This window comes from Ruditapes philippinarum, unplaced genomic scaffold (genome assembly GCF_026571515.1).
Source record: "Ruditapes philippinarum isolate M1 unplaced genomic scaffold, ASM2657151v2 ctg738_1_1_1_1, whole genome shotgun sequence".
Lineage (NCBI taxonomy): Eukaryota > Metazoa > Mollusca > Bivalvia > Venerida > Veneridae > Ruditapes > Ruditapes philippinarum.
This window is the reverse complement of record NW_026863645.1, coordinates 350,446-375,549: the sequence shown is the minus strand read 5'-3', so window position 1 is coordinate 375,549 and position 25,104 is coordinate 350,446. Positions and strand designations below refer to the sequence as shown.

The following is a 25,104-nucleotide window of genomic DNA, read 5'->3' as shown; positions in this document are numbered from 1 at the left end:
ATTGATTTTTTAGACATGTATTTTGACGTTGAAAATATTGGACCTACTGTTGAGCGTCATACTCGTCATTGTTGTGCAAACTGTCATTACTATGGTAGGTTGCTGCTTTGTAGCTGCTGGTATATACATGTATATATAACCTGGATCGGCAAATATATAAATGTGCATGTTGTTACCCAAGTTTTACTAAAAAATTCCCTCATTTGTATTATGTAAATCATGAAGAGGTACAAAAATATTTCTTAATTTAGATATCTGGTGGAGGCCTTCTATAATAATAACATAACTATTCCTGTAATTTATGTTTGTTGAACTCCCAAATCCCCCGCACCCCACCCATCCACCACCACCAAAATAGTAATAAAAAATAGCATTTACAAGTTCCTTTACAAAACATTAGTGATATAAGATACTCATAAGTCCAATATTAATATCAACTTTTGTCTTTCATAATTTTGCCTTTTACATGTAGTATAATATGGATAATGAAATTTCAGTAAAATTTGTCACTTATGTCTTTAAGTTTTAAGAAAAACTGCAAAAGCAAAAGTCTGGTCTATATAGATAATGCTTTTCTGTCTAATATTTTACACATGCAATGAACTGCAATTTATCACCAACCACCCCCACCCCCATTCAAAGATCCCCTATACACCCTTTGAATTTCAGATATATTTGTTGAGACACTAATAGTTAGAAATTTAGTAAAGCCACTGCTTTGTTCTATTATTTTTGCTTGATAAATGTTTAGCTGAAATGCTTGTACTAGTTGCTGATTTGCACATAAATGACAGAATTAAGTCCAATGTCTTTGTCATGCTATCACATTCAGGGTTGTCACTTTGGCCAGCAGGTAGCCCGGTCATTTTTCGTGCAATATGTTACGAGCCAACAGGCAACAACTTTCAAAAGAGCTGTCTAGGGCCTGCGCTCCTCATGTTTTGATATAAATTTACAAAGGACAAGACGGTGTGTGTTTCAACCAATTCCCTTCATTAGTTTTTGAGATACTGAACCTGGCATACAAAACTTAACCAAAATCAGACGCAGATGCCAACACCAAGATCAGTATGACAGCTCTTCCTATTTGTTGAATTGTTGAGCTAAAAATGACCCAGTTTCTTGCAAGCAAACTGGAACCCCTGCACAGATATTGAGGAAAGCACATACATATAAATTTTAGTCATCACTTTTATTATTTACTTAATGATAATATGTTTTCAGTCAGCTTTTTCAGAGTGCTCATGACAAGATTTTATTTATAGCTAATTTGTCAAGAATGAAGATGGCTTCAATGAACTCTTTTGTTCTGAATTGTAATGATTTTTTCTGCTTAGAATTACTCCCAAGTGTTAAAGATACAATAAGGATGATTCTACTAAGATCATTGATATTTAAGGATATGATAAATATTTTTATTTAAGGATATGGTAGTAGGTAAATATAAATAATTGTATGCTAATATGTCTGTATATATACTGTAAGTTTGTGACTTTGGCTGAGATCATTATTAATAGATATATATTTTTCTGAATAACATACTGTATTATTTTGTGTCTTTTACTAATAAAAAAAATTCTTGATTTTGATAAACCTGTTTTTAATTGACTTTTGTTCTTCTTGCTAACTGGTAGATGCACTCCAAATTCCAATCTTTTTTAATGCCATCGCTATTAAGATAGGGGTGGATTCACCACTGTTAAAGATGCTTTAAAATGTTGTTTATTTTCTCCACCATGGTTTTGTCTATACAGCTTTGTAAGGTTGTCGTCTTTTAATGTGTGTTCTTCTATCTTATTTTATAACAATTTATAATTAACTTTGATTTTCTCAGTATTTCCTGTTGCTTTTCCTCTTTCTAATATACTGATATATTATATTGGCAAGTCTGTTTACTAATTTGCCTAGATGCAAGGTATCTGTCATGTAAGAAAACTTTAACATCCACTCAATTTTAAATTCTGGAAGGCCCTAACCCTTCCCAAAATAAAAACCTGATTGAAAAGAATTAGTACATTTTATAGGAAAAGAACAAATAACTTAGACTTTTAATGGTCCTAGCACTGATTTTTGGAATCATGGTCTCCCAGGAAGCTCATTAATGGGCACATGATTGACTATGAAAACAAAGATCAACAAGGAAAGGTGACATTCAACAATTGCATCCCCCAAAATAACCCAGGAACACAGGACCACCAGCAAGGAGCCCAGCAGGAGCTCTAGTAAAAACCTGAAGGGCAACAAGGGCAAACCACTTGACAGGGTGTTATTATATAAATATTCCAATATAGGAAATCATTGAAACCGACAAAGACATTAAGATAGACAATGTATTAAAAGGCCAATAAAAGGATAAGGATGTAGGGGAAGGGGACCAGAGGGCAGGGGAATGGGGGAATTAAGAAAAAAACATTACCATATAATAATCTTTAAAATTTATCAGTTCATGTGACTGTGCGCTTGTAGAAAATCTGCATGTTCTACTTCATTGAAAGAGCTTTTACTCCTTTGTTTGAGCTGCACTTTTCATTTCTTTCTTTAAACTAGTAAACTAGTTCAGATTCCCCTGGATCTTTCTAATGGATTTAGTATTTTTATGTTAAGATCATATAATTATATAGTAAATCCTTAAATGTAGAAATAGAACTTCCTGATTGTTACATATTAAATGATAGTCATACTTGTAATATAGAAGGAATTTAACAGTTTAATTGTAGGCATGTACAGCTATATTTGTTTAATGATGATGCAAAGATTGATGGTGCTTTTGTTGTATTATTTCAGATGATAAAGAGATGAGAATTATACTGGTAGGTGAAGACTGTCGACAGAACAAACAACTTGTTGAAGCTGTCAAGGTATTGAACCTTGTTTTTCTTTTATTTCCTTAGGACAGAAATGAATTGTTTATGTAACTAAGCAATATTATGAACTTTTTAGTTAATTAAAAGCAAACAGATATACAATGTAATTGTATATATACTGTATAAGTGATGAAAATAATAGTTTTTACACATTTTTTTTTATTTTTGCGTGTTGAAAAAAAATCGCTGGGTTTTATGGTGCACCACCACAGTTAAGGTCAAATGGCGCAGAAACAGGACAGATGATTTTGGCTAACCATTGTTGTTACAAACATAAAGCAGCAGCAGGGGTCAAAACCACCCTATCTGCTGGTGAGACTACATTAATTTAAGTCCATTTAGTCGCCTCTTACGATCACTCAGTGATAAAACTGATAAACGGTGGCTGCAATTATGATGCTTCAACCCTTTAAGGCAACCCCTCAACCACAAGGGGGGTAAAGTTAAATATATTGAATCTGAATATAATCTTGTGTCATAGTATTATGTTTTTTAACACTTTCAGAAACTAGATTGTGAGGAGTTTGAGTCTGAAACTGGGTGTGAATATATCGAAGATGCCTCTGAATATGATCTTGTATTTGTACTGTCCAAGTTCAAAGGTGAAGTGTTTGACAAATTACACAAAGCTGATGTCAGGATCGTTGGACCACCTGTCATCATAAGATGTGCCAGAGATAACATAGTGAGATTTTTCTCAAATATTATTTAATATAAAAGAAGTCTCATGTCTAAATATTTTTCACAAAATTTCAGCAAGAACATGCAAGCTAAGGTTTTAAATTCTAGTCGATCACTGGAAAAAAAAACTACTTATAAAATCGAAGATTCTGATGCATTTTGGTGTACTTGAATTAATTTTCATGTTTTATCAAGTTTCCAGAAAATTTCAGTCTTTAGATCATGCAAGAGCGTTAAATGCCTGTCTTTCTTTAAAATCTTATACTATTACTAAATTACTTACAACAATGTTATTAAATTTTAAAAGAAATAATCTATTCGCAGAAATTTCACTTCATACTTAGGATGCTCTCGTAGCAGCTATTTGACATAGCTTTCCAAATGCCTGTTATTTTGAAGGGAAATTTTGTATGTTTATTGTAGAAGTGGAGTTTGTTTTTGATGATGAAATAGTAACATTTATTTTCTTTTCTTTTCACTCTTATTTCAGCCCATTCCATACAACTCCAGACCTCAGTATTGTTTCTCAATGTTAGGTCTTAAAGTATGCTTTTCAGGATTTAAGGAAAAGGCTGATCTGGTAAGTTTGTTTTTGTCAGTATGTCATATTTTTTTTAGAGAATACATCTTTGTGTAAATTTCATGATTATCATAGATATTTTAAAAACACAAAAGTCTATGCCTTTCTAAATGGAAATAATAGCATGGTTACTTATAGTAAATTGTAAAAATTACAAAACTTTAGATGATAATAAACTTATAAACAGTGCTTTTCATGAAAACAGGTCATTTTTGCCTTTAAGTTGAGCTGATTTTGGGTAAACCTCGCCTTTCTATTTCATTTTTAAATTCAGTAAAGAATTTTCAGTAGTTTTGTTAATTTAAATGAGGATAATATTTGACTTCTATTTTAATGTTTAACAAATCACCAAATTTCAGATGAGAAAAGAAGCTTTTTTGTCATTATGATTAGAGTTTCCGTTAGTGGCAATTTCAGAGTAATTTACTCCTCAATTTTATGTTTGTGACTTCTAAAATATTATGCTTTTATCATGTCAATGTCAAACATTTTGCAGTCTCTGACTCTGTTCATGTTGGATATATCTTTAAACTTGAACTGGTTGGGATTTTTGTTTTTCAGTGTCATTTTGTAGATCTGGTACATTATATGGCAGGGAATGTGAGACGAGATTTCAAAAGTAATGTTACACATGTGGTAGCTAATGTGATTGGTGGAGAAAAATATGAGGTTAGTAAACTATTTTTAGCTCGTCTGTTTGGGAGAAATAGTCCAGCTATTATTATGACTTTGTCAGTGTTGTCATTGTGCAGGAACTTTAATGTAGCCCATTATTCAAATATTTAAAACAGTATCACAATGAAACTTGAAGTACTTGCTTATCATGGCATGATGCATTTGTTAGACAAGGGGCATAATTCTGAAAACAATATATTTTGAGTTATTCCCCTTTTGAACTTAGAAAATATTTTTATGCCCCCATTTTGAAAAAAAGGGGGTATATTGCTTTGCACTTGTCGGTCCGTCGGTCCGTCGGTCCGTAGACCAAATGGTTTCCGAGTGATAACTAAAGAACCCTTAGGCCTAGGAACTTCAAACTTGGTATGGTGATTGGTCATGACCAGTAGATGACCCCTATTGATTTTGGGGTCAAGGGGTCAAAGGTCAAGGTCACATTGACCTTGAAAGCAAAAACGGTTTCCGATCAATAACTAAAGAACCTTAAGGCCTAGGAACTTCAAACTTGGTATGGTGATTGGTCATGACCAGTAGATGACCCCTATTGATTTTGGGGTCAAAGGTCAAGGTCACATTGACCTTGAAAGCAAAAACGGTTTCCGATCAATAACTAAAGAACCTTAAGGCCTAGGAACTTCAAACTTGGTATGGTGATTGGTCATGACCAGTAGATGACCCCTATTGATTTTGGAGTCAAGGGGTCAAAGGTCAAGGTCACATTGACCTTGAAAGCAAAAACAGTTTCCGATCAATGACTAAAGAACCTTAAGGCCTAGGAACTTCAAACTTGGTATGGTGATTAGTCATGACCAGTAGATGACCCCTATTGATTTTGGGGTCAAGGGGTCAAAGGTCAAGGTCACATTGACCTTGAAAGCAAAAACGGTTTCCGATCAATAACTAAAGAACCTTAAGGCCTAGGAACTTCAAACTTGGTATGGTGATTGGTCATGACCAGTAGATGACCCCTATTGATTTTGGGGTCAAGGGGTCAAAGGTCAAGGTCACATTGACCTTGTAGGTAAAAACGGTTTCCGATCAATACCTTAAGAACCTTAAGGCTTAGGAACATTAAACTTGGTATGGTGATTGGTCATGATCAGTAAATGACCCCTATTGATTTTGGGGTCAAAGGTCAAGGTCACATTGACCTTGTACATAAAAACGGTTTCTGATCAATAACTAAAGAACCTTAAGGCCTAGGAACTTCAAACTTGGTATGGTGATTGGTCATGATCAGTAGATGACCTGTATAGATTTTGGGGTCAAGGGGTCAAAGGTCAAGGTCACATTGACCTTTTAATTAAAAACGGTTTCTGATCAATAACAAAAGAACCCTTAGGCCTAGGAACTTCAAACTTGGTATGGTGATTGGTTATGACCAATCAGATGACCCCTATTGATTTTGGCGTTAAGGGGTCAAAGGTCAAGGTCACATTGACCTTGTAGGTAAAAACGGTTTCCGATCAATAATGAAAGAACCCTTAGGCCTAGGGACTTCAAACTTGAGATGGTGATTGGTCATGATCAGTAGATGACCCCTATTGATTTTGGGGTCTAGGGGTCAAAGGTCAAGGTCACATTGACCTTGTAGGTAAAAATGCTTTCGGATCAATAACTTAAGAACCCTTATGCCTAGGAACTTCAAACTTGGTATGGTGATTGGTCATGACCAGCAGATGACCTATTGATTTTGGGGTCAAGGGGTCAAAGGTCAAGGTCACATTGACCTTGTAGGTAAAAACGGTTTCTGATCAATTAACTAAAAACGCTTAGGCCTAGGAACTTCAAACTTTGTGTGATGATTGGTCATGACCAGCAGATGACCCCTATTGAGTTTTAGGTGAAGGGGTCAAAGGTCAAGGTCACATTGACCTTTTAAGTAAAAACGGTTTCTGATCAATAACTCAAGAACGCTTAGGCCTAGGAACTTCAAACTTGGTATGGTGATTTGTCATGACCAGCAGATTACTCCTATTGATTTTGGGGTCAAGGGGTCAAAGGTCAAGGTCACAATGACCTTGTAAGTAAAAACGGTTTCTGATCAGTAACTCAAGAATGCTTAGGCCTAGGAACTTCAAACTTGGTATGGTGATTTGTCATAACCAGCAGATTACTCCTATTGATTTTGGGATCAAGGGGTCAAAGGTCAAGGTCACAATAACCTTGTAAGTAAAAACGGTTTCTGATCAATAACTAAAGAAAGCTTCGGCCTAGAAACTTCAAACTTGGCATGGTGATTGGTCATGACCAGCAGATGACCCCTATTGATTTTGGGGTCAAAGGTCAAGGTCACATTGACCTTGTATGTTAAAACGGTTTCTGATCAATAATAAGAGAACCCTTAGGCCTAAGAACTTCAAACTTGGCATGGTGATTGGTCATGACCAGCAGATGACCCCTATTGATTTTGGGGTCAAGGGGTCAAAGGTCAAGGTCACATTGACCTTGTAGGTAAAAACGGTTTCTGATCAATTTACTAAAAACGCCTAGGCCTAGGAACTTCAAACTTTGTATGATGATTGGTCGTGACCAGCAGATGACCCCTATTGAGTTTTGGGTCAAGGGGTCAAAGGTCAAGGTCATGACCTGTAGATACTTTATAACCCTTATTAATTGTTTGATCACTGGGTCAGACGTCATGCATAATAACCTTATCACATGACCAATTGGCTGCTGATAGGGGGCATACATGTTTTACAAACATATCTTGTTTTTTTAAAGATGAGCATTAACACTGCATGCAGTGCTCTTGTATATTATATATATGCATAGTATTCTAATGGGAAGTAAATCTAAGACATCAAATCATGTGATCCTTGATGCTGTGGATTTAAAACCCCTACTAGGTCTTTGAATTATTTACTGTGAGATATCAATAGTTAGCTTAGTCATCTGAGATCCCCCTCTACAATTTAAAGTAAAACCTTAAAATAGTGTTGGTGTGACTTAAAATTGAACAAGACAATCTAAAAAGAAACCCAATTTAATCAATATAACTATCAAATTGGAATATCCATTTTACTAATTTACTTGCATTTATTACTCATCGTTGTATTTAGTATGTTATTGTTGCTTTTTTAACAAGCTGATTAATTAAATATCCTACTTCGTATTGTATTGAAGAAATGGAGAGTCATAAAATAAGTTCTTACTAATTTTTAAAGTACTTTTCAAGATTCACGGTCTTTCTCGGTTTCATATGTATATATATAGATAGAAAAGAAAATAGGAAAATGGAATATAAATATTTTTTAATTGTCCTATTAGTACATTTGTATATATTTTTTGTGCCCCCACATTAGTGGCGGGCATTTAGATTTACCCTTGTCCGTCCGTCCTTCCGTCCGTCTGTCTGTCCGTCCGTCCGTTTGTCCGTCCGTTCTCTTTTGTGTCGCACGTAACTCAAAAAGAATTTGACCTAGAGTCATGAAACTTTACAGGAATGTTGATCAGCATGTGAAGTTGTGCACCTGGGTATTTCGTCTGGATATTTTAGTATTTTTAGAGTTATTGCCCTTGACTTAGTAAAATTTTGCAATTTTTAACTTGTGTCGCATATAACTCAAAAAGTATTTGACCTAGAGTCATGAAACTTTACAGGAATGTTGATCAGCATGTGTAGTTGTGCACCTGGGTATTTTCGTCTGGATATTTTTAGTATTTTTAGAGTTATTGCCCTTGACTTAGTAAAATTTTGCATTTTTCAACTTGTGTCGCATGTAACTCAAAAAGTATTTGACCTAGAGTCATGATACTTAACAGGAATGTTGATCAGCATGTGAAGTTGTGCACCTGGGTATTTTCGTCTGGATATTATTAGTATTTTTAGAGTTATTGCCCTTGACTTAGTAAAATTTTGTAATTTTCAACTTGTGTCGCATGTAACTCAAAAAGTATTTGACCTAGAGTCATGAAACTTTACAGGAATGTTGATCAGCATGTGTAGTTGTGCACCTGGGTATTTTCGTCTGGATTTATTTAGCATTTTTAGAGTTATTGCCCTTGACTTAGTAAAATTTTGCAATTTTCAACTTGTGTCGCATATAACTCAAAAAGTATTTGACCTAGAGTCATGAAACTTTACAGGAATGTTGATCAGCATGTGTAGTTGTGCACCTGGGTATTTTCGTCTGGATATTTTTAGTATTTTTAGAGTTATTGCCCTTGACTTAGTAAAATTTTGCAATTTTCAACTTGTGTCGCATGTAACTCAAAAAGTATTTGACCTAGAGTCATGATACTTTACAGGAATGTTGATCAGCATGTGTAGTTGTGCACCTGGGTATTTTCGTCTGGATATTATTAGTATTTTTAGAGTTATTGCCCTTGACTTAGTAAAATTTTGTAATTTTCAACTTGTGTCGCATGTAACTCAAAAAGTATTTGACCTAGAGTCATGAAACTTTACAGGAATGTTGATCAGCATGTGTAGTTGTGCACCTGGGTATTTTCGTCTGGATTTATTTAGTATTTTTAGAGTTATTGCCCTTGACTTAGAAAATGTTTGCAATTTTCAACATGTGTCGCATGTAACTCAAAAAGGATTTGACATAGAGTCATTAAACCTTATGGGAAAGTTGCTCAGCATATTTAGTTTGTTCCTGGGGTTTCGCTTGTTCCTTGAGTGCTTGAGTTAGAATCGACCAACTTTACAGGAATAATGATCAACATCACTTAATTACAGGAATAATGATTCACATCACTGTGAAGCTATGAACCTTGCATGTGGATTTTTTTCAGTTTTGTTAGAGTTATTGCCCTTGACTTACAGTAGTATAAATTTGCAATTTTCAACTTGGGGTTTGCTTGGGGATTTATTCAGTATTTGTAAAGTTCTTGCCCTTTACTTAGTAAAAAGATTTTTAGTTTTCAAAAAATATTTGACCTAGAGTCATAAGATTGACAGAACAGTGGCGGGGTGGGGGCACCCGTGTCCTATGGACACATTTGTAGTTTCTCATTTTAATTCATTTGTGATGAATTCATTGATTCTTAAAATCATTTGTATAGAATTCAGCATTGATTCTTAAAATCATTTGTATAGAATTCAGAATTGATTCTTAAAATCATTTGTATAGAATTCAGAATTGATTCTTAAAATCATTTGTATAGAATTCAGAATTGATTCTTAAAATCATTTGTATAGAATTCAGAATTGATTCTTAAAATCACTTTTATCACTTAATCAGTTTATCACTGATAATTTGGGTCTGTTTTAAAAAAAAAATAAAAAATTTGAAGGGTTATGTGACTTTGTTATAAAGTTTGAAATATTATTCACAAATATTATTCACACAGCTGTTTCTTTACACATTCTATTACAATGATGCTTATTTTTTGTTTGATTTATTAGTTGCAAGTTGATTTGTTTTGGTCTTTATATAAGTAAAAGCTATTACGTGAATTTGAAATTGCTAATATTTGCGGAAACCAAATATTAAAGTTATGTGGCCCTTTTGTGAAAAAAAAAGATGTCATCTGTATTTTGAAGTGCTGTTTTCCTATTTCCTGTGGGATTCAAAGTATTTGTCAGGCCATATTGATATCTAATGATATGTGCATAATCAGTTTACTATATTTATAAACAAATAGTGTAAAATTGTAAATATATCGAAAATGGAAATGATTTGTGAGGAAAGTGAGGAAGTAAGTAAATGTTTTTTTGTGTGTGTGTTTCTTTGATTTATTTATACTTTTTTTGTTTTCTTCTTTCTATAGCACAGGCCATTACACAGGCTGCTTCCCCTCAGAAATTTTTTTTTTAAGTCATAGTATGTTTAAACTTACATTAACATCAAGTTTTTTTCTGCATTTTGCATAAAATACTGTTGTTATTTTATCCCAAATCTAAGGGTAGAGTCCCTTCTACATGGGATAAAAAAAAAGCCTGACATATATCAATGATCAATGTAGCTAAGCAGCTGTGGAGGCATCTGTATAGGTTGACCATTGCATATACATGTACTTAACTGCTCTATTTTAGTATTTTCACACTGAAATTCAACAACCCTTACTATATGCTATATATCTTAATCGGGACTTGTCCATGTTCCAGTCTGGGCAAAACCACTCATAACTTAAGGGTAAAATTAAATATTTATACTGACATGACAATGATATCTAGCAGCTCATGATTGTTCCCCGGGTATAAACTGTCCCCCCCCCACCCCACCCCAGTAGGCTTTGTGTTTAATTTACTTATCTTATAAATGAAAGTGTCTTATTTATAATATGAATTCAGAGGGGTAAAGATTATAAAGGAAAGGGTTTCCTGACATCAGTTCAGTAATATGAAAAAAATAACTGACATGAACATGTGTTTATTTCATGAAATTCAGAAGGGTAAATAACATTACAACAGAATATCTTCTTGAAAAAAAAACACTAAAAATTTCTAGCAATTATGAAAAGGGTTTGCTGGGTGTGTTATACTTAATAGTGAATTGTTTAAATGTTTATCTTTCATATCAAATTTACTATGCTTGAATTGTGTAAGAAGCTGATACTCTCAAATGTGTTATTGGAACCAACAATTTTAAGCAATGAGTGTACAATTTCTCGCTAAAAGAAACAATGGCTTAACCCTGCAGGGTTTGGAACCAGTGCTGCCAGCTTGATAACTTGTCCAATGGCTTAACCACTCAGTGACACTGCCAAATTCTTACATGTGACTAAGAAATATAGCAAGGAAAAGCTATTTATCTTTATCCTGTGTAGGTAAAAAAGTTGCAGTTGAAGTGGTAAAAAATCAAGGATAATTTATATTCAAATACATACATTTGTTGATCATAAGGAGTCAATTGAACTAACAAATATATATAATACTTATAACACTTACAAAAATGCTTGCAAACAGATTGTGTTAGTGAAAAAAAGGTGATTTCCCTACTACTGTAGTCACAAGAATAATTGTATTGTATTATGTAGTCATATATATTTGAAGATGAGTCATTGCCATTTATTTTAACTTCATTTTAATAAGAGCTTTAAGTGTCATTTCAGTGTTATTTTTATCAAGGGATTTTAGTTTTAGTGCATTGGCTTAACTAGGTGAGCTCTATAAATAGATCCCAAATGCTTTGGTCTCAGCATAAGAATATGTTGTAGTATTAAAAAATAAAATTTATTTTTCTAACTTTTATGCTTCCAATTTTTGGATAAGCCCTTGTCTGTCCTTCATGCTGCCCATCTGAGGACAGTGCAATATTGGGGTATCATTCTCCATAGATGCATGTTCTATGAACGCATTTCTAGTTTTCTTAATTAAGTATATAGAATTTGTTCATTGTTTCATGGATGTTGTTTTAATTTCAGTATGCAGTTGGGTTAGGGACACCAATAATGAGTAGGGACTGGTTGAACCGTGTGTGGACAGAAAGAGACCAGATAGATTTTAGAGCTGATGATCAAAGTGTGGTAAGTGTTTCCGTCCTGTGACATTTCTGATTACAGTCAATTCTCATACTATATCTTGTAGACAATTGTCATATCACAGCCTCCTCATTGCATTTTAGTGACCTCAAAGTCAGACTCAGACATTGAATGGGCCTCAGCCTCTGTTTAATGTTTGCCAGCTGACTGATCGGTCACAATTCAACGAGGCCTTCAGTGCTGTGAACTCTTTCTTAAATAAAATACCTTAACATTTTGATGTCTTTGCTTTTCACTTTTAGTTAAATTTAAAGGAAACTGCTTTAATTATTTCTTTGTAAAGAAGATACCAAGATACCAACTTGTTTTGAATATTTTTTTGTGTAATTCATTCTCCTTTACGATCCACATCCTGACTCCTTTATTTAGAAGACATGAAATAAGTTTATAATTTGTAATGAAAAAAGTAATGAAGGTGATAGATAGAGTATGGAAGGTTGGTACTTACCGGTATACTCAGATGCCCTTTTTAGCTCGACTTTTCTATGAAAAGGGGAGCTATCCTAGTCGCCCCGGCGTCGGCGTTGGCGTCACACCTTGGTTAAGTTTTTCGTACCACCCCACTTTATTTCAGAAGTATTACAAGTATGGCTTTGAAACTTACCATACTTGTTCACCATCATAACCTCCATCTACAGACAAGAGTACATAACTCTGTCAAGGTTTTTGACAGAATTATGGCCCTTTTTTGACTTAGAAAGTGGATTGAGCTTGGTTAAGTTTTTTGTACCACCTCACTTTATTTCAAAACCATTGGAGGTATTGCTTTGAAACTGACCATACTTGTTTACCATCACGACCTTCATCAACAGACAAGAGGACATAACTCTGTCAAGGTTTTTGACAGAATTATGCCCCTTTTTGACTTAGAAAATACATTGAATATGGGTAAAATCCACTTATTGCCTTAACCCTTTGAGATATTGCTTTGAAACTTTTAATGCTATTTCACATCATTACCCCCATCTGTACGCAAGAGAAGGTAACTCTGTCAAGGATTTGTTTTAAAAATTAAGGCCTTTTATCGACTTAGAATCTTGGTTAAGTTTTTAGTACCAGTCCACTTTTTGACTGAACTGTTTGAGATATTAATTTGAAAGTTGGAATACTTGTTTACAATCATGATTCCCAAACATGTCCAGGAGAAGGTAATTCTGTCAAAGATTTTATTTGAATTATGGCCCTTAACTGTCAATGTTTTGTATTATAGGCAAGCACTAAAAAACTTAAAAAATCTAAAAAAATTCATTCCTATCCACTTGTTCACTTTACCATAAATTATGTCATAATAAAATAATTCTTCACTAAATATCTTAATGCTCATGGCCATTGTTCACTTTAAAAATACAGAGATTCTTGTATTGCCTTTTACTGCAAAAACTTTTTTTATTGGCAAGCAATAAAAAAGTCGAGCGCGCTGTCTTACGGACAGCTCTTGTTGTTCCTAAAATAATGCACATCTAGGCACCTTAGGTATTTCTCCAAATTTTCAAAGATTCGAACTTTACCAGTGATTCTTTTTCTCACATGTTGGGGAATGTTAGCAGGCACATCAGGTGGGGTAAAATGTGTCATTAGCAATTTAGGGAGGAAAAACAGAATCAGTAAGGTTTGAAACAATCTACACTAACCGATTCAGTTTCAGAATAATGAAAACCAGGATATCCCTGAACATATACATGCTATATATACATTCCATTGTTTAAATCTGTCCAAAACATCCAGGGGTTTTATTTATTGTAAAAAAATGAGGTGGGGGGGGGGGGGAAATTATATAATTCTATTTTTCTATAATTGTGGAAAAATATATCCTTTTCGGCACTGAATCAGCCTTTAAAAATTTATGTTTTAGTATTATTGTACCCTTAACAGTACAGATGTGTCATAAAAACCAATATATGGTTTGAACGAATTTCAGATGAAGTACAAGTTGGCGCCATTTTACAAGAGGTGTTTAAGTTTTCTTGGTTTCTCCAAAGATGAACAAAACCATATGGAAGAAGTCACTATAGAAAACGGTAACTATAATTTGTATCAATTAGATCGTCTCCAGTTGTGGTGCTGTAGTGGTAGTTTTCACTCTGGATCCCGATCACGGCATTAAGCACCACATTGAATTAACCAGAGCAAAGTTCAGCCACAGCATTTTGCTAGGCAGACTGTCAAGCAGTTTACCAGTACTAGTTGCCTTCACTTTTGTAAGGAACTGATAACTTCTCTACTAATCAGAGCAGAGGTACAGTGAATTATAAGTAGAAAGGATTTCATGATGAATCAAAATGAAAGTGACATGCAATGTCTGGGAATCAAACCTTGGTTGCATGATTGATAGTCCAACACTATACCTATTGAGCTAAGCGGACAGCTTACTCCTCAAGTTGATATTAATTGCCCTCATACTTGAGAAAGAAATTTCAGATTGCCAATCTTAGGTGAAATTTTAATAGTTCCTGTAACAAGTCTAGTTGGGCAGAAAGAAAAGTTTGGTTATTTCTAGAATGCAAGTCAGTAATTGACAGGCCACTGCTATTGTAAATATTTAGTTGAAATAAGAATATGCCGTCTTCAACAGTGTTGATTTGTAAAGATTATAGATTACCTGGGGAACAGTCTTACCATCCCATTCAAGATTGGTTGATTTACACAGAAATTGTTAACACAGGGTTGCGTTATAAGAATGTCATTCTTTTTATGAGATTTTAGATTTGAAACCAAACAGACATAAAAATGAATCATTGTGGATGTTTTTGCCAGGTGGAACGTTTGCCAATGTTGGTGAGGAGGAGTGCACACATCTTATTATAGATGAAGCCGTGAAAGAATTACCTACAGATATCATGCTACCAAAACATGTTGTCAAGGGAGAGGTAACATTCTAAGGCTCTTCATTAATTCTCAGAACATTTTGATTTAATATGAGTCGATGTACACTAAGGGTTTTCCTTTTGTTATTCAAAAAGATGAAAAAGAATTTTTATTATACAAGATTTAAAAAAAAATATAGAAATATGTAGATTTTTTCGTAGTTTCTCTATAACTGTAAATAAAATGCAATTTTTTCTGTCTCTTCAAATGCTTTTTTAAGAAAATATGTTTACTATTCTAATTTGCCTGTTAAAATGCAAAAGAGAGATACATCTATATAAAATTCTTGATAAGTTTGATGATAAAAACCAACAAACTTCTGAAAAGTTTTATTTCTCTTTAATGATTAAATAAGTGTTGAGGGGATGTCTGTGGCCAAATGGTTAAGGTCGTTGACTTTAAACTACTTGCCTCTCACCACTGTAGGTTTAAATCCTTGCGTATTAAATGTTGGTGGTTCTACTGGGATGCCAACTTGTGCCTGAATAATGCATCAATGGGGAGTGGGTGGGAATACCTGAGGTCTTCCTACACCAATGAAGCTGGAAAATCTGCATATGACCTCTACTGTGTTGGTGCGATGTAAAACCCAACCAAAATCAAACAAAGAAAAATATGATGATTTGTTTAGTGTTTTGTTGTTATATTTTCAGTGGTTTTGGGCATGTATACAGATGGAGGCTTGTGCTGCTGAAAAAATGTACACATTTCAGAAGGTATATTTGAGAATTTGATATTTGTATGAATTTTCAGTGCAGGACCAAAGTAATAATGTTCAGCAAATGTTAAAAATCTGATGTATAAAATGGCATAAAGAATCAAACATGCTCATTGGACGTTATCTATGCTACCTTATAGATTGAGAGTTCTATTGAGGTGCTTGTTTGTATCTAAAATAATACACAGATGGGAACATGTGTTATTGTATAATTAGAGCAGGAAACTTAATAAACGTGACTTAAAAAAAAGAATAATTCAAATATACATATATAATTGTATTTTTCCTTATAAGCAAATTGCACTTATGAGAAATCATTGCTAAACATTTAAATTCCTACTTTAAAAAAAAAATAAAAGAAGCAGAATATTTTCTTCTGGAACATTTTGTTGTTGTTTATATAGAGTTTTCATATATGTAAAATAACAGAGACATTCTTGTTGATTTCAAAACACTTGCCCCTCACTTCCGTGGATTAGAATATGCCAGGGACTTGGCATCTGTCATTTGAGGAAGCTGCTAGCTGATAGAACACTGGTGCTTCTTCACTGGTGTCTACACATGTCTAAAATAAGTCATGGAGTAGCACTCAAACTGTAAAGCTGGGAAGTGGCCTTATGAAAAATTAAATTTACTTAATTTTATTTTTTAAAGGGGGAACCAATATCAAATCTGTTTACACCAAGCACAAATATGTCTGGTACCAAGTCGAGGAAAAGGAAGAGATTGAAAGAGAATATTGCCCAGCTAGCATCAGACGAGGAGCTTGAATCTCCACTTTATAATAAACGTAGGTCCAGTGATATGGGAGGTATTATCAGTCCGAACTCGTTCCTCGATGCTTCAAATACACCAGATATCTCCGATATTAATATAAGTAAGTAAACATTGCTCTGTCGTCAAAAAATTTATTTACTTGTCAACAAAAGATATCTATATAATCTTCATTTCTTATATAATTGATCGATTTTAATAAATTAAACGTCAATCTGTTTTGAAATTTTTAAAGAAATTATTAATAGCAAATAAAAATATCTGATAACTGACCTATTATATTATATTTTGGGATTGTTTTTTGTTGTCATTTTTTTTTTATACGCCCGTTTGAAAAACGGGACGTATTATGGGAACGCCCCTGGCGGGCAGGCGGCGTCCAATTTTGTCCGGAGCATATCTCCTACATGTATGGAGGGATTTTAATGAAACTTCATAGAAATGTTCACCACTATGAGGAGCAGTGTCGCGCACATGAACCAGGCCCCGTGTTCACAAAGAAAAGATCAGGATCAAGATATCCTGATTTTATTTTCATTGTTTTATGTTACTAAAATTGATTGTGTTTAGCTAGAATTAAAAAGTAAATATTCAAAATGTAAAAAAATTGCTGATTTGCCAAGAAATTAAACTATTTTTGGATAAAATTAACAAATAACAAAACAAATACAAAAATATTCGGATCAAAATAAGGATCAATTTTAGGATCAGGATCAATATTTGGATCAACTGTAAAATGCCCGTATCTTGTAAAAAAAAACAATAAATTTATTCTAAAATTTCATTAATTTGCTATTGCAAGTCCAGTTTTATCAAATTAATATTAAATATTTAATCTATGAGGATAAAAATGAAAAATATTAAGAGTTTTTCAAATTGATCCTAATCTTGATCCTTAAATCTTTGTGAATACAGTGCCTTGTCTCTAAGTCAAAGGTCAAGGTCACACTTGGAGCTCATTGAAAAATGCTTGTCCGGAGCAAAACTTCCACATGTATAGAGGGATTTCAATATTACTTGGCACAAATGTTCACCATTTTGAGGCGGAGTGTGGCGCGCAAGATTCAGGTCCTTGCGGTCAAGGTCACACATAGAGGTCAAAGTTCAGATAAAAATATGAAGATGTGTATATGGACCATTTAGTCATCATTTATTGAGGGATTGTAACACAAATGGTTATATCAAGACTATGGCTGTGATACATATAATTTAGGTCAATATATACAAGGTCAAGGTCACTAAAGATGATGAAATATCCAGATTTTGTCCGGAGCATATCTCCTACACGCATGGAGGGATTTTAATGAAATTTCATAGAAATGTTCACCATTATGAGAAGCCATGTCACGCACATGAACTAGGTCTCTAGGTCAAAGGTCAAGGTCGCGCACAAAATTCAGGTCCCTGCAGCCAAGGTCAAGGTCACACATAGAGGTCAAAGTTTAGATAAAAATATGAAGATTGTATAGGGACGATTTAATCATCATTTATTGAGGGATTGTAACACAAATGGTCATTATCATGACTACGGCTGTGACACATGTACTTTAGGTCAATATATGCAAGGTCAAGGTCACTAAAGATGGTGAAATATCCAGATTTTGTCTGGAGCATATCTCCTACATGTATGGAAGAATTTTTATAATATTTTATGGAAATGTTCACCACCTTGATAGGTATTGCTCCATGCATGATCCAGGTCAAAGGTCAAGGTCACACTTGGAGCTCATTGAAAAACACTTGTCCGGAGCAAAACTTCTACATTCATAGGGGGATTTCAATATTACTTGGCACAAATGTTCACCATTGTGAGGCTGAGTGTCGCACGCAAAATTCAGATCCCTGCGACCAAAGTCAAGGTTACACATAGAGGTCAAAGTTCAGATAAAAATTTGAAGATGTGTATAGGGACCATTTAGTCATCATTTATTGATGGATTGTAGCACAAATGGTAACTATCATGACTACAGGTGTGACACATTTAATTTAGGTTAATATTTGCAAGGTCAAGGTCACTGGAGATGATTAAATATCCAGATGTTGTCCGGAGCATATTTTCTACATGCATGGAGGAATTTTAATGTTACTTTACAGAATTGTTCACCACCATGAGACGTAGTGCCCCATGAGACGTAGTGCCCTGCACATGAACCAAGTCTCTAGGTCAAAGGTGAAGGTCATAGTTAGAGCTCATAGAAAAACGCTTGTCTGGAGCAAAGCTTCTACATGCATAGAGGGATTTCAATATAATTTGGCACAAATGTTCATCATTGTGAGGTTGAGTGCCGTGCATAAAATTCAGGTCCCTGCGACCAAGGTCAAGGTCACACATCCTGTGCATATCTTCCCTACTGATTTGTTTTAAGGTTCATTTAACAATACAGTGCCAAGAATAAAAACTTGCTTGCTAGATAACACTTATCCATAATGCCCCCATCTCCATCTAAAGCTTTCGTAAACGGGCGTATTTTGTGACTATGGCACCCTTGTTTTAATTGAAATGTATGGCCAATAAGAGTAAAAATTTCAAAACTGCAACTTTGTTACCATAAACATGAAGGAGTTTTTTGTTGTTGTTTTTTTATATCAAAACGCCATTTTCTTATCAATTAACACTTAATGAAATTTAATTGCCTGATTATAATTGTACACTTAAAGAAACAGAACAGATGATTTCACCTTTGAACTCCCCAGTTTTGATGAGTTGTGATCTAAGTATTTATTATTGTTATTTATTCATCAGTATTTTTAGATTTTTTGAGTAATTATTTTGTAGGAATTCTCTACAATGTTGATGAAAGTTATTTTATTACTGAAGTTATTTTTTGACGTTATGATGTTTGCATTTGAAAATTATTTATAGCATTTCATGTCAACAATAAATAGCCTACATATAGTAGAAGGGCGTCAATTGATTTATTGTTTCTAAAAGATCATTCATAGTTTAGAGTGATTATTATAAGTTATGAGTCAAAATTTATAATTTGAATGAAACGTATTAACTTTGTAGCCTTTTATTGTATAAAGTATATTGAGAGAAAATAAAGATAAATAACAAGGATATTTTACACCTTGTTTTCATAAATTTCATTAATCAAGTAGATCGTTCAACTTAATTTGTATAATTGTATTGATAAAACAAAATAATGAATGAATAAAATAAGCATGCTCTTTTGTAAAAGAAGTATAAATTACAAACCTTGAACAGGCTTTTTTTAGTATAAGTGCATAAACAAAAGTATGTATTTCTAAATAAAATATTGATATCATTTTTGCAACACAAAAACGTGAATCTACACAAATATTAAAAATAAAAACATACAGATTCTTTGGGATATCTGATGAGGAATACAAAAGGTAAATGAATTTGTTTAATGGCTTCTTTTTCAGTTTTCAAGACTTTTATCTGTCCATATATACTGTTGGGATATAAATGGGCACATATTACCTACTGAGATTTAAAAAACCATTGGATAATTCACCAGGGTATAATTACTCTATACAGGCTTTATTTTCCCATATATCCTTCCGGCAAGTTGTATAACTAATGATATTACATGACTGATTGACATGATTTCTGATTGGCAGATGATAAAGAAGTTATAAAGGTGACGCCAAGGCTACAGGTTGTGAAAGAGTTTCTACAGACAGAGAAAAATTATGTTGGCATTTTGCATACACTTCTGAATGTAAGTAAATTATCTTTGTAAAATGTTATGTAAGATATATTGTAATGAAAATTCTCATTCTACTGTAAATATTCCAGAAGTTAAAAATAGCATTATTGGAGGAATTGTTTTAAGCTGTCTCTATCTGTAGGAACATTTACTTTATTTCTCTTCTGGAATTTTTGTTGTTGTTTTTTAGTTTCACATGCTGTTTATTTAGATGGATAAACTGAAATTTAATTTTATAAGACTGAGCATATATTGAAAATAAGTAGTGTTTGGGGATGAGTTAGCTTTCGTATGGATAATTTTAGATATTTAGAGTTGAACTTTATTACAACACAATATATGTGACTGGCATTCCATTTATATATACAAAAAATGTAATATGATTTCATCATGTTTATTTATAGACATTCTCATTCTATTTATAGACATTTAAGTCACAGATTGAAACACAAGACCAATATAATGGTGCTATATTGGCAGCACCAGATATCAAGTTAATATTTGGAAACATTCCACCTATATATAACATACATTGTTCAATACGTGATGAACTAACGGAAATGGTCGATGATTGGCAAGAAGAGCACTTAGTTGGCAGCGTGATTAGTAAACATGTAAGGTTTCCAGTTTATTTCCCCCTTTATAATTCTAGCATGAAATAATAAATGAAATTTGTGGAACCTAAGACTTCCAGTTTGTATCCCCGTTATAATTCTAGCATGAAATTGTGTAACCTACGACTTCAGTATTAAATTATTGAAGAATTTTGTTGCAGTAAAAATGTGAGAATAAATAAAGATAGTCTCTTGTTGAATGATATTGCTGTAAAATAATAATTGTTGGCATTTATGAGCAAATAATTTAAATGTGTGGTTTGATGAGACGGGCTAGTGGTCTTGAAGTAGCCACTGTTTGGAAATATTTGAAATCAAAAATTTATTTGATGTTACTTTTTTATTGAGTTTAGAGAGGATATATGCTTGATTTTAAAGTAAGTTAATTTTAGTTTGTAGCTTCTTATTTGAAATACTAGAGACCGCTTCCTGGAATTAGCCAGGACTAAATCTTGAGGAAACCTGGTCATGAATCTGGTATGACTCCAACCCATGATGCCTAGGTTGAGAGGCAGGCACCATAACCACTTGTGATTTTTGTACAATATTTCTTTTTTTTTTGTTTTGGCACATTTGTTATGTATTTAAAGATTGTTTTAAATATTTAATGTATTATTTTTCTAGGCCGATGAGTTAGTAAAAGCATATCCTCCATTTGTTAATTTCTTTGAGGACACAAAAGAGAGAATACAAAAATGTGATAAAACTAACCCCAGGTTTCATGCTTTCTTAAAGGTAAGTCAAAGAAATAAGCATACTAACTTAGTTCTCCATATTACAAGTATTAAGTAAGTATAAGTATGACTCAGAAAGATCAGCCAACCGTCTAGACAATCTTGATTTAATGTATATAAAACTGAAAAACACTTGAATTGATTATAAATCATTAAACACTTTCTCATATTATAATGGTGTTAGGTTGTACGTGTATATTTAAATTAGAGATAATCAGGAGGTTCTGAAACACTTGCACCTGACTTCTGCGGGTCCACTGGCTGCCAGCTAGGGATTTGTAATTCTTTTATGTGAGGAAGTAGTCCAGTAAGCTTACAGAACGTTCTCAGGGTTTTCATTATTAACAGATTGGCAATGCATATCATCGGTTGAAATGCTGTTAAAATCAGTTGTATTTTTAGCATGTAGGTTAGAATATCCCCCTTGGCCAAATGAGTTGTTTTTGTTGGCACATCTGTTGCCTCAGATAAAAATGGAAACCCTGTGTTCTTAAATCATCACTCTTATGTATAATATAATGCACAGAGGGACACCAGAACTAAAAATTATATTCACCAGTAAGTTTGGAAAGTCACAAACCAAAAAAAAAATATAAAAAATAATAGATAAATAAAAAAAGTAATTTTGGCCTCTATTGTCAGACTGATATTTTCTATATTTAAAATACCAAAAACTGATCTATCATGACTGTGTAGCAAATTTCCTGGTAAAAACCGATGACTAATTACTACTTAACAAAATATACATTTCTCAATTTATGATACTCCTAGTCCTACATTGTAGTAATATAATTTTCATTAGATTTCCGCTGATAATATGTATTACTTACAATTATATATCTTCCCTTAACCATTACAATTCTAAGTGTCTTAAAAAGATTGACAAAACTGTTCATCCTTTTTAATGAAATTATTAAAGTATTGAGTTTGACTGAATAGCAAACAGTGCAGACCAAGATCAGACTGCAAGGATTCAGTTATAGACAGAATGAGTATGGTTAAACATGTAGTATATACTGGCATGCGAGCAGTTCCCGTACAGAAGCAGTACCCGTATTTTTCATTTAAACGCTTGATTTTTACTTGCATTCTTCAAAAATTCATTTCAAATCAAGCAGATGCATAAACTAGACAAAAAAGTGTCAGTTCGGCAGTACATATAAAAAGTCTCATTTTAAATCACTTTCACATGTGTGTTGTCAAAACGTGACCTTGTTTTCTCTGGGGGATTCCGTCCTTGCGCGCATGCGCAAAAATACTTGCACATAAGACCTGTTAAAGGGTATTCCACTAATACCACTTGTTTACAGATAAGTAGGCAATGTGATGAAAACTTGTTTAATTATCAGAATTTTGACCAATATTACTATATTAAATAATTTATGGCTTTAAAATATCATGCATACAAGCATGCCATTGCATGTGAATGCGTTGGGGTAACGGTACCGGGTAATAGATACTGTCAGCGTTTAATCTACGTTCTATTTCCTGAATTACATCTATTTATCTCTTAGAAATTGGTCTGTTCAACAATAATAAATGAAAAATAGGTCTGATATAACAAAGTAGTATAATTATAATGGGTTAAATTTTATGTACAGGAACTATTTCTCTTCATACAAAATAATGGATAATTTCGGTACCCTGTATGACGCCTCATAACTAAGGGTTATTCTATATTTAGAACATGATGGAATTTCCATGATTTGTGTGACGAGCCGAATATTGATGTGTAACATTTAAATTTTGGTGAGTGAGCGTAATAAAAAATAATGTTTAAGTAACTACGATTTTTATACGGGAACTGCTCGCGTGCCATTATAGGATATTATATAAATCTCCAAAAAGCAGGAATTTTTAAAAATAATTCAAGAGTGTATATATTAAAAAGAAAATAACCGTATAAAGAGTTGATAATAGCGAATTGGCATTCATGTATTATTTTTTATGCCACCGCAGCATCTGCGATGCAGTGGCATATAGTGATTCACCTGTTTGTGTGTGTGTTCTATAGATTATATAGTGAACTTAAAAACATCCTATTTTGAAAAACCACTAGTCCAATTTCAACCAAACTTGGCAGGATTGATCCTTGGGTGAAGGGCTTCCTAAGTTGTTGAAAGAATTTTATTCTATGCAGAAATCTGGTTGCCATGGCAACCAAAAGGAATTATAAGAATGAATTAAAAAAAATCTTCTTGTAAAGACCCAAAAGGCCTAGAGCTTAGATATTTTGCATAAGGCATTGTCTGGTAGACCTCTACCAAGATCGTTCTATTTATAGCCCTGGGGTCAAAATCGGCCCCGCCCCCGGGTCATTGATTTTCACTATATGCACATATAGTAAAAACTTAAAATACCTTCTTGTAAAGACCCAAAAGGCCTAGAGCTTAGATATTTTACATAAGGCATTGTCTGTTAGACCCTTACCAAGATTTTCAAATTATAGCCCTAGGGTCAAAATCGGCCCCGCCCCGGGGGTCATTGATTTCACTATATGTATATATAGTAAAAACTTAAAATACCTTCTTGTAAAGACCCAAAAGGCCTAGAGCTTAGATATTTTGCATACAGCATTGTCTGGTAGACCTCTAATACCCAGATTATTCAAATTATAGCCCTGGGGTCAAAATCGGCCCCACCCCGGGGGTCATTGGTTTTCCTGATATGTATATAGTAAAAACTTATAGTAAAAACTTTAAAAAAAATTTCTTCTAGTAATTGACAAATATTAGAGGTTAGATATTTTGCATGAAACATTGTGTAGTGAACCTCTAAGCAAGATTGTTCAAATTATAGCCCTGGGGTCAAAATTGCCCCCGCCCTGGGAGTCATTGATTTTCAATAAATACATATAGTAAAAAAATCAAAAAAACCTTATTGTCTGTTGGTACAAGGCTTAGTGTTGTATTAATGGTGGCATAGCATTTTTCTCAAATGCAATCTTGTTTCTTTCAAAGAATACAGTTTTGTTTGTTTTGAGTTTTACGTCACATCGACACAGTATAGGCATTATCGCGGCGTTCCAGCTTTTCTGGTGGAGGAAGACCTCAGGTGCCCTTCCGTGCATTATTTCAGGCACGAATTGGCACCTGAGTAGAACCACCGACGTTCCGTAAGCTAGCCTATAGCTTCCTCACATGAAAGAATCCAAAGTCCCTGTAGGGATTCGAACCCACAGCGGTGAGGGGCAAGTGGTTTCAAAGAATACAGGATTTATTTTCATCAAGTGGTAAATTTAAGAGTGGTGTTAGCCACAAGTGAAATATGATAGCAGAAGATGAAAATAAATCCTGCATTTATAGAAAAATTTTGTTTATGATGTACATTTTTCTCCTTTTGACATCACAGTTCAAAAGACTTTCCCTTAAATTTTGTATAATTGCTGAATTTAGTAAAAATCAGTCTGGCAAGACACCAGTGAAAATAGGGAAAATATGTTTCATTGCAGTGAAAATTTTATAAGTATATAATAATATTATACA

General features: G+C 33.6%; 1 protein-coding gene across 3 annotated transcripts in view; it reads left to right on the top strand.

Annotated features, from left to right (window-relative positions):
- The window catches only part of LOC132722806 (protein ECT2-like), a 35,299-nt gene continuing 10,195 nt past the window's right edge, over positions 1-25,104 (top strand). Inside the window, exons 1-14 of one of the 3 annotated variants that reach the window (XM_060707376.1) lie at positions 1-94; positions 2,785-2,858; positions 3,370-3,549; positions 4,036-4,125; positions 4,687-4,794; positions 12,121-12,222; positions 14,156-14,255; positions 14,992-15,104; positions 15,756-15,818; positions 16,475-16,697; positions 19,253-19,309; positions 20,183-20,283; positions 20,697-20,885; positions 21,510-21,620. In XM_060707376.1, the coding sequence (XP_060563359.1) occupies positions 16-94; positions 2,785-2,858; positions 3,370-3,549; positions 4,036-4,125; positions 4,687-4,794; positions 12,121-12,222; positions 14,156-14,255; positions 14,992-15,104; positions 15,756-15,818; positions 16,475-16,697; positions 19,253-19,309; positions 20,183-20,283; positions 20,697-20,885; positions 21,510-21,620 (1,590 nt within the window). In that variant the 5' untranslated portion in view covers positions 1-15. Of the gene's footprint in view, positions 95-2,784; positions 2,859-3,369; positions 3,550-4,035; positions 4,126-4,686; positions 4,795-10,307; positions 10,453-12,120; positions 12,223-14,155; positions 14,256-14,991; positions 15,105-15,755; positions 15,819-16,474; positions 16,698-19,252; positions 19,310-20,182; positions 20,284-20,696; positions 20,886-21,509; positions 21,621-25,104 lie in introns of those variants that run through there. The other 2 variants (XM_060707377.1, XM_060707378.1) reach the window with 2 other exon arrangements.